Source organism: Asparagus officinalis, chromosome 7 (assembly GCF_001876935.1).
Source record: "Asparagus officinalis chromosome 7, Aspof.V1, whole genome shotgun sequence".
In the NCBI taxonomy this organism is placed as follows: Eukaryota; Viridiplantae; Streptophyta; class Magnoliopsida; order Asparagales; family Asparagaceae; genus Asparagus; species Asparagus officinalis.
In genome coordinates, this window is record NC_033800.1 from 54,614,341 (window position 1) to 54,625,014 (window position 10,674).

The following is a 10,674-nucleotide window of genomic DNA, read 5'->3' on the forward strand; positions in this document are numbered from 1 at the left end:
CCTCTTGTATCCGTATCCGCGGATACGGATACAAATACTAATATACCCCAGTGAAAAAAATTCATATTCATATCCGTTAAAATCGGATACAGATACGGATATACATCCGGATATATAAACGGATGCGCGTGCATGTACAAAAGGGATATGAGAAAACTGGACAATATTAACAAAATCACGGTTAACACGATATAAAAAATTTCATTAGTATTATAAATGAAAAGCTAAGATTAGACATTTTGATCATCAAAATTAACCTCAAATCCATTAATCTAAGGATTAGAACTATTGCAACAACATGACCAATATGTATTCGAATATTTTGAATATGGATCCGGATATTTCATTATAAAACCGTATCTGTAATTATATCCTATCGGTTATAGATTTGAGAAACCATATCTGTATCCTGATGAATACGGTTACATATATTTCCTCGAGTATTCGTCTTTTAAAATGGCTTGTCAACTTTTATATTTTTTATTATGCATCTTTATTTAAAAACATTGATCATATTAGGCTAAATTTCGAGAAAAAACACCCTTCATTTTGAGCAATTATCAATAAACCCTCATAACTTTCAAAATATTTTAAAAAAAAAACCCTGAAATTTAGGTTTATCAGAAACCCTATTTATTGTCATTGGATAGATCACAGACTCTCTCTCACTGAAATTAGTCGGTTTTCGTTCACATTAATTATTTTAGAGCGACTTTGGCCCATTTTATTGTCATTGCAATCAACAAAGATACGTACATCCGCAGGGCAGCTGCTATGTGACAGAACGCAAATATAAATACAAAATACCTATATCTCCTCTTTTTTCTCTTTTTGGAAGACGGTCACATTTTCTTGGTTCAACTCAACAAGATCGCAAAGGGGTTAACCGCACAACAATAATGTGATACAAGCCCGTCACTGGGGTCCAAAGCCCTGCTCCCTTGCGTTTAGAACCAAGCCCATAAGAATTGTAATAATTGCATTTGCTACTACCACGTTACTTCTACAGTACGGCAGAGCTGAAGCCTGAAGGGATTACAAAGCCTCCTACTTCATGAAAGAAAGTTTTTGGAACGCAAAAATGACTCCTCTTTTACAAATATATGAAGATGAATCCCTACAAAAACCACGAAATCGCCGATGAATCAATAAAAGCCAAGGTGCTCTTACATATCAATCCGAAATTTCTGTCGTCCACCGTAACTGAGGGGATTCAAACCCACCTCTTGGTGCCCGAGAACCTTAAGCTTTACAATTTTGATCTATTGGACCGACTGCAAATGGAAACACTGATGCAATTAAGTATAGAAATATACTAGACGAATAAATATAATACAGAAACAACACGAGATCAAACTTTATCGTCTTCACTGTGATTTAGGGTTTTAACCTTGGCACTGTTTCCCATAGGAAACCGTCACTCAACTTAATAAAATACCTGCAACTTGCACCAAAATTTGGCATCCAGAGCTCTTTACACGTTTGCCTTAGGTACTTGTCAGCTCCAACTCAGCATTAAGATATTACATAAAGATTACCAAGATCGAAAAAATTTGTAAATGCATGAAGACATCAAATTCTTCGAGACGAAGCTGCAGCGCTGGGACGATGAGTTATCAGCTTGCTCTGAGATGGAAAAATCTCATAGAAACAGAGAACTCCCTCAATAAGAAAAATGTAAAGGTTGTATATATTACAAACAAAAAGAAGAAAGATACAAGAAAGTAACAAGATCTTGTCATAATACATCTTACTTCACATAAAAGACTGCAGATCCTTCTCTTCTCGTCAATCAAATGACAAGCATCCACGCCAATCCTTATTACAAGAGATAGTTTATAAGTAGTTTTTTTTTTAAAATACAAAAGTAAAGGATTCATGTGCTTATGGGTTATGAAAAGGGAGATTACTAAGTTGAGCTGAGCAGATATGAGCCAATTCTGGAACAAGCTTCTGTTGGTCTCTGGAAGAGCAAATTGGCCACGATGCGATCAATAGGATTTGTATCTGTTTCTGGATCTGCCAACGTTGCACGTCTGCAAAAAAAAAAAAAAAAAAAAAAAAAAAAACAATAAAAAAAAAAAAAAAAAAAAAAAAAAAACCAAATTATGTCATCATCTGACTACTAGTGCTATTTGAAGATGGTGATTAAATCAATTTCATATTTTCAGCTGGTATTTGAACATAAATGATGAATCAGACTCCTAAAGCGCCAACAGTTAGGATGCAGGAAGGATTCGGGTTTGTGCGGGAGATTATCTAATCTTGGAAGAGAGAAGAAATATAGACAATCAAGAGAGTTTGAAGAATGCAATCCTGGATACTTTGTAGAGTAGGTATGAATCTCTTTCAGGAGATTCTCAAAGCAGGTTACTTCTCCATCATCTCCACCGATCTAGGTCCATGCTACTAGACTTACAGGGGTGAATAGAGTAATTCTTGATTGCTTAGTCTACTCCATGTTCATCGACGAGTATGCGAAGGAGAGAGGTCAACCAAATGAATAAGAATTTGAAGGGTGGCTTGATCCTGTTGGAATAAGACCATTTGCTTATTTGGGGAATTAGGGATTAGTTATTTTTGTGTAATTATATGATTGCAAACAATCAAAAATTGGTTTATGTCCTATGTGAAAGTAATCTCATTTACATGATAAATCTAGAAGGTCTTGTTCAATCAAGATGGACAATTCTAATAGTAGACTTCCCAACATATTCAACTTCCGATTCCAGATAACCCACCTGGAAAGATCACGAACGCTAATCTGCTCACTGAACCTATGCCAAATATACTTTGAATGAGAAGCTAGTGGGTTCATGAAGAAAGAATGATGTTGAATCTTTTTACAGGATTAGTACAAATGAATAATATCAAAGTGAATCTTAAATCAAGATTACTATAATTGTAGAGTGTAATACACTATCATGCCTATAATCTGATAGACCAACACATACAATACCTAGCAAATGGCTGCTGACATTATTCTACAATGATTTTCAGACAAATACTAACCAACTAATAGTACATTTTGATGAGAAAATGGTTATAAGACTACTGGCTGAAATCTAGGTTCTCTATACTTCCATACACACAAGAAAGAAAGAAAAAGTAATCTAAAAAATAAGTGAGCCAAACGAACAGTAGGTTAGCTTACCGATCATAATTTCTCAACTCTTCATCTGCAGAAACTTCATCCTCCTCTCTGTTACTTTTGTTGGTACTGCTTCTGTCACTAGCACTTTGTCGTTCCATTGCACTTCTGGCAAGCCGAAACAAGCTATCTCGAATACAAAGTCTAGTCCTAATATCCAACTGCATAAACGGCAACAATTATGATCCTAAAAAGCAGCACAAATTCCTAATTCTAGAAGGGACTCTTCATAGGCAATAAAACTAGACCTTTTCCACAACATCTCGAAGTTGACAGTATATGACTTCCTCTGAAGGGGATTCATATGTCAATGTAGAGCACTGAGGGGCAGAAACGTCAGCATCAGATGGTTGATGATTATATTGCAGCTGTTGCTTTTCAATAGCTAGCTGGGCCTGCATTTTCTGTAATTGCCTTAGTTTCTCCATCTTCTCTTGAGCTGTCATAATTCCTGGCGTGCCATCTTGTAGTCTATTTGAAATTTTTGGATGCTTTGTGTCACCAGAACGAACATCGTATGTAGAAGGAACAGGTCTCTTTTGGTTTTTTTCTATGACATTTGAAGAAAACTGCACTCCAGGTAAGCAATTTGTAGGATATCCTTGGTCTCCCATACGCTTAGCATCACCAAATTGCATCTCTTGACTCATCGGTTTTGACTGAAAGGCTTTCAGAGGAGTTGTAACTGAACTTTGAATGCTTATACTTGCATTATTTTGGTTTTGGTTATAACTTTCCTTTATGTTCCTTGATAGTCTGTTCTTCCCCTTTTCTTCTGCTTTGTTCTGAGACCCGGGTATTAGTTTCTGCCCATCTACCTGCAGATGGCAATAAAAACAATCTGAAGGACGCAAATCTCCAAGAAACTAACAGATTTTCTAAACAAGTTTATACCCGATTCGTGATGGGAGAAAAAAACTTCTTCCTATCATTTATATACATTGTGATGGTGAAACGATCCGTGAACTATTGAAGAAAAGAACTACCACCTTTAAGTTGAAAAGAAATACGCAGATTACATATACATTAGCAGGGGGCGGATGTGCAAAAATGTTATATATAACTTGCAAGTTACGTCACATTGAATATTCTGTCAGTTGGATCCAAGTTGGGTATCAGTTGATGAACTAGTCCAGAGTGTAGGATTCTCCTAGCCTAGAATATAAGAATGGCTGACAGATTAAATACTGCTATTGACACCTCTAAACATAGATGAACACTGATATGAATATACATGATCAAATGCAATTGGAGTTTGACAAGTCAAGCTACATTATTTATATCCTTTAGTTTTTTGTTTTTTTCCCTTTGTTTTCTTTTTCTAGCAAAGTTCAGATCCAAGTTAGTTTAAAACATAAGATAATTTTCCTCCCTGTTGATAAATGAGAACTAGAAGAAAAAAATATTGTTTATTGCGCCTGTTTTCTTTTAATCATGCTCATGCTCAAGTATACATTAATCCTGATACGATACAAATCAATTTTGAAGGATGGACAATGAAGCCTGAAGGTTGTGATAATTACAACTTATAAGATCCTAGTGTTCTTCCCTATAGTTTAAGATTCTTCACTTAGAAAAATCTAGACAAATCTTAGAAACCTTGGTCTATGATCACCATCCATTAGTATTTGACACAACTACCTCATTCATAGTGAAGAATTGAGGCAAAATATTAGATTGTGGGTTTAATTATAATTACAGTTTTCTTTACGCTCTCAAAGGTAGCGCCATTCAAGTACCTGAAATTATATGCATTAATAGACTACTTACCTTCTCTTTACATAAGGGGCTTCTTTGTTTGTCAGTATGATCATCTGACTGGAAAGATGAGCAACCTTCATCAGAAGTTTGGTTTTTGCATAATGGTAGGTCCTGCAGACAAGATAAATCAGGATTAGTTCATGAAGAGGCCATTATCAGATAATCGGCAATAAATTTTACAGGAATTAGAACTTGCACACTTACAGGCATCAGAATTGATTGGGCAGCACTATCAATGACATCTTTAGATGGAGAAAGAAGCCCATCTGCATCTCCAATCATATCATGTCCAAATATGGAGTCATCTTTTCTGCAGAATAGTGACATATGAGGATATTGACAAGATAATATCATAAAACTTGGAAAGACAAAAAAAAAGTTCTCAAATTGGATGCTCATGAGGTAAATAAAAGGTCTTAAAGTGACTAATGGAAGGTGTAAGGCATAATCATCAACATATATAGTCCAATATTACTGGCAATACCTAAATAGTTTCTCAATATCATCAAAATCTCCAAAAGTAGCCCAATCACATTCAAGAAAATCATCATTTTCTTTATTATCTTCATGACCAATCAAGCCAGACTCGTGATGTAGCTGCGCTGGTTCACCTATGAACACACCAAGAATTGCTCAGATGATAAACTTTCAAGAAGCATTCAACTAGAGTTACAAAAGGCTCTGATGTTACCTCTAACTGAGTTCAGGCTGGTTCCATCAGTGAGATCATTCATCGATTCCATCACTGGATTATGATTATTTCCGTGGCTGTAGTCATCCTTAAGCTCAATGCATAAGTTAGGAAAATCAAGCCAAGAATCTATCTCAGCTTGTGAAGAAGAAAGCTCTTCATTTGTTTGAAAACCGGAGCTTCCATCTGATCTGTAACTGATATGACTATGTTTGGCCTCAGCTGACTGCTCAGTACACTGCACAAGAGAGGTAAGACCTTCATCTCTCTTAAACTTTTCATATTCTACACCGGGAAACAAAGCGTCCTCTTCAGTTTCCATAGGATGAGGCACAATATGATCCTTAGTCTCATTGTAATTAGGCCACACCGCGCCTCCTACCTGAAAATTAGAATATATGTTGTTCATATTTAAGTACTTCGCAAATTAGAGGTAATAAATGAACAGCAGAAATGAAAGGTATAGATTTATTGTAATCTCAACTTGATATCATTTAGTTCTTTGAGGGGAAAAAATCATAACTAATTCATTAAGAAGCACAAATGATGGAAATATGTGTTGAAATAAAATTTAAAATACTAAATGAATTGAAATAATGGCAGAAGTCAGACACGAGATGCACATTAAGTGCCCCTTATATCTGTCTTCAGATGCTTAAGATATGTTGCACCTCCTTGTTCTTATTACTGACCAACAAATACCAGGCATCCATATTTGTTAGAACAAAGAATACAAAATTGCATACACATGAGTTCACATGGAATAGCCCGAGAGCAACTACTTCACAATACGTGTGGGCATTTGCATTACAATATATTCACACCAGATAGATATTTTTAGATGTCGTTGATTAGTTAAATGATGGCTTGCCACGGAAAAAAAGAAAAAAGAAAGGCAAGACACTCATGCAGTAATAACATTAAAATAATGTTAGGGGCACACCCCCTAACACACCACCAACCACACCCCCTCTCCCATCGCTACAGTAAATCAGGACCCACATGGGATTTTAAAAATTTTAAAATCCCATGTGGGGCCTAGTTTACTGTAGCGATGGGAGAGGGGGGGTGGTTGGTGGTGTGGTAGGGGGTGTGCCCCTAACACCACTCATAACATTATTGGTGGAATATGGTATGCATCTAATGCGCATTGGAGTCTCACATTTTTTGGTGCTTTGGATTCCTGATTCTGTCATTGTTTGGCAAGAGTTATATTGGACATAGCAAGAGCTATATCGGAAATAGCAAGAGCATCACAGTTTGTCAATGTGGGTGAAAAATATGCAAATATATACCAAAAGTTCAAAACGCATTCACAAAAAGAAGTTTCAAATGGATGAACATGTATGTTTCATGTGGTCGAGAAGCAGTATCCCGTACTGCTGATGTTAGGTTATAAAGTATGTGCAGCTAAAAGTTAGTCATGTATTTACATCCAACACATACATGAATTTACATCCAACATGTGTGAAATACTTACTCTTCATCATTGCCTGATGCTTACCCCGCATATTATTAGAGACACAGAAGCCTCATCAATCTTAAACTAACCAAATCTTGTCAAAGTGGTGTTACCTTTAGGAAATTCTATATTGTGTTTCAAACAAGCAAAGGTATTTCTAGATTATACAGAGGACCTTTTAATGCAGGTTTCGAAATATGGGATAATATTTAAACGCAACTTAGAAGGTCCCTACAGACTATGTTGGATCACTTACTGGATTAAATTTACAAATATTTTTCTTTCTTTAAAAAGTTCATTAGCCTATTAAGGTTTTGTTTGTTTTGTTGCTAATCTGGTAAACTATTTCCTACTCATTGATAATTACTATTACTCCAAAGTGCTTTGGCAGGAACAAGGTAAAACTCTTTCACTCTTCTTACCTCCGGAGAAAGAGAAATTGTCTGACTAGTAGACAACCTGAGGATTAAAAGATGGATTCAGGCAAAATTGTAAGGATGGGGGGAGGACATGTCTCCCACTCCCCACGCCCAACCCGCATGCAAATTATTTTGGTATCAGATTATAACTCAAACCTAATTAACTTTAGACTGCCCCCCCCCTAAGTCTTGAGCAAAGCACGAGCCCATACGTTGCCAAAGCCCAAAAGACAGCCCAGTACCATAAACCAAAGCCCAAAGACTTACTTTTGAGCAAGGTTTTAAATGTCGGATGTCGGGTTCATGCCGGACGACTGAAATCTATGTCGGATAGCGGAAATCGGAGATATATCGGAGGACATGGACTAAATATCGGATTGTCATATCGGGTGGTGCGCATATGTATAATATCATGTCCTAAATATAATCTAAGCATTCAATATCGGATTGTCATATCGGGTGGTGCGCATATGTATAATATCATGTCCTAAATATAATCTAAGCATTCCTAAATTCAATATAAGCATAATTTATAAATTTTAGAGGCGGCGCCAGCGATGGGTGGATTCCGACGTTGCAGGGTGACAGTGCCGGGGCTCTTCTTCTTCTTCTTCGTCTGCTTGGGGTCCTTCGGATGAGTTACCGACCACCCTCTTCCCTTTATCTCGACGACGGGATACCCTATCATCCTCGGGTTCGGTTGGGGTTCGAATTTTGGGACGTAATGGGAGATGGACGATGGGGTCCGAGATGGAGGTGGGGAAAGGGCGTCGTCGTTCACGAAAGGAGTGATCGGTTTCCAAATCCACTGTAGCCCTAATTTTTCTCTTTTCTTTCTATCAGGTTCATAAGAAACCCTTAAACATGAGAACGGGTTAAACGGGCTTGGGTTTTTATCACTAAACCCAAACCTGATAATAAAAACCCAAACCCAATAATAAAAAATAGATCTAAAAAAAAGACTATATCGGCTGATTTTTCGAGGCTGAAAAATCGGCCGATATGCCCGCTATTTTCGATTTGTCCCTAAAACCGACATACGAGTTGAAAACGTCCTTGTCGTGTCGCTTAAGCCCTCAAACCGACATGTCAGCCGACATTTAAAACCTTGCTTTTGAGTAAACGAATTTGGGTCAAATCTCATGGGTTTGGATTCAACCCAACCCAAACCCAGTAAGATCACTCACCTATTAGAAATCACAGACCTTTGTCAGCTCAACTTCTTTGTCATCATGAGCTCTCTTTTGAGCTATTTTCCTCATTAAATGTAAATTTAAAATCAACTCAAATTCAACCAAGCTCTCTCTCAATGTTATCCCCAAATCCAAAAATTTACAACTCCATTGAGATGGAGTTTTAGAGTTTTTTCTCAATTCTAGAGACAACTAGTGATGTATTCTCTAAACCCTAAAGGTACAATCTTTTCCTATTTTCATTCTCTTACTTTTTTATTATTATGACCAATATATAATATTGTTATCTATTACAAAGCTATCTCAGGGTTCAGCACAGACAAAGAAGTCTAAGACTTATCCTCTTGTTGATAGATTAGTTCGCCTGATTTTGACTCTTCCGGTTTCTACTGCAACTACTGAATATCTATTTTTTACTTCAATGAAGACTAGATTGCGTAATAGGACGGAGGATGAATTTCCTATTGAGTTATTGAGAGAGAGATTACAAAGACATTTATTTTAGATCCATTACTTGACGATTGTTTCCATTAGAGAGAACTATGCGCAATTTTAGGATTAAGTGTTTACTTGAATTTATATTTTAGTCAATGAGAACTCTATGTGTGTTTCTATAGGTATTTTTTATAACTGCTGAACTAACTCTAGAATTTTCAAGAAGTTAAGCTTGTTATTGCACTAACAAAAAGAGCTTTTAGGGAGAGCTAATCATGAGTTTTGTTTCTATGTCCACTAAGGTTTAAATAGGTCAAAAATATACCATTATCTCAATAAAATACAGATTACTGATAGAGTATGATAATAACTCCATACTCAAAAGGCCTTACTGAATTCTCATGGTCCTAATGATCCCTTTTCCTACGCCAAAACTCCAAAGTTGTGATAATGGTTGAGACATATAATTTTATACTCTAGCATACCCCCACAATGCACTTGCACTTTTCCTTGGCTGAAACATGAACTCATGGACTACACCAAAACTGCTAATGGAGGATAAGGGTTATAAGTTTGTCCTCAAACACAGGGTGTAGGCTATATTGCAGGGGAAGGAGGAAGCAACTACAATAAAAAAGAAGAAATTTTATGGGCATAAGCAGATGTATATATACCCTACGATTATGCAAATTACATTCTAAGTTATCGTAAACTTACAATTTCCCCCCATAATTAGTAAATGTTTGCACCCCATTTGAGCTTTAACCTATTTAAGTTGTAAATTTAACCCATTTATTAGGAATGTTCTTCTATAATATTACATTTTTTGTAAGTAGATACTCGTCATCTGCCCTCTTCCCCCCAAAGAATTTTTTTTTGGGATCTGCCACTGCTTATGGATTTTTTAGTAACTATTTTCAAGGGTTACCTTCTTGCCACCGTCTTCTTGTTAATTCACACAAATGCTAATTGTTATGTACTAGTTGGAAGCAAAAGAATGTTGTCGATCTTACATCTCTATGCACTGTCTATTAACCCTTCTATTGCCAATAAAACTAAGCAGCCCCAAAGGAGCACACAAATAAACCCTTCAAAATCCTCGCTCTTTACCAAATTAGGCTCAAGGCTATCACTAAATCAGAACTCCTTAAGAGATCGGTGCAATTTTCCACTAAAACACCAACTTTATGAGATCAAGACTAATGAAAACCTAACTTTAGTGACAAATCCAGTACCATTTCCACAATAATACACCTCTACTTTCCTAATCCAACTAAAAACTCATTCAAATCAAATCAAACCACAAAAAACAAGATGAAACAAGAGAGAAAAGATAGCTCAGAACCTGATCTCGCCCGTTCCAACTAAACATCGTCAAAGAATCGATAGAAAGAATCGAATCCAGCGCTCGTCCCAATCGATCCGATCCAAGTAGATTCAAACATTTGCAGAGAGTGAAGAAACAAAAAGAGAACAAAGCCTTCTTTTTTCCCCCTTTCTTTTTCTTATTCTTCTTCTTCTATCTATCTTTATTTTTTTTATTTTTATTTTTTTCGGAGGTT

General features: G+C 36.4%; 1 protein-coding gene across 2 annotated transcripts; it reads right to left on the bottom strand.

Moving 5' to 3' along the window:
• On the bottom strand, positions 1,643–10,674 carry LOC109850013 (protein LNK2). 2 transcript variants are annotated; one of them, XM_020419909.1, is made up of 9 exons: positions 10,458–10,674; positions 5,604–5,985; positions 5,397–5,523; positions 5,117–5,222; positions 4,922–5,023; positions 3,400–3,969; positions 3,155–3,312; positions 1,911–2,036; positions 1,643–1,818 (listed from the first exon to the last, which is right to left on the bottom strand). In XM_020419909.1, coding segments are annotated over exons 1-9 (1,599 nt in total). In that variant the 5' UTR covers positions 10,485–10,674; the 3' UTR covers positions 1,643–1,817. The 2 variants fall into 2 exon arrangements, with proteins under 2 accessions (XP_020275498.1, XP_020275497.1); XM_020419908.1 differs by having other exon boundaries at positions 1,643–2,036; positions 10,458–10,671.

What these genes read in the sequence shown, in the direction of transcription:
- LOC109850013 (XM_020419909.1), bottom strand. Translation starts at nt 10,484, where the DNA reads ATGTTTAGTTGGAACGGGCGAGATCAG. An exon ending in GATATTGAGAAACTATTTAG is followed by an intron (nt 5,223 to 5,396) that starts GTATTGCCAGTA and finishes ACTATTCTGCAG; the next exon opens with AAAAGATGACTCCATATTTG. An exon ending in TTCGAGATGTTGTGGAAAAG is followed by an intron (nt 3,313 to 3,399) that starts GTCTAGTTTTAT and finishes CCGTTTATGCAG; the next exon opens with TTGGATATTAGGACTAGACT.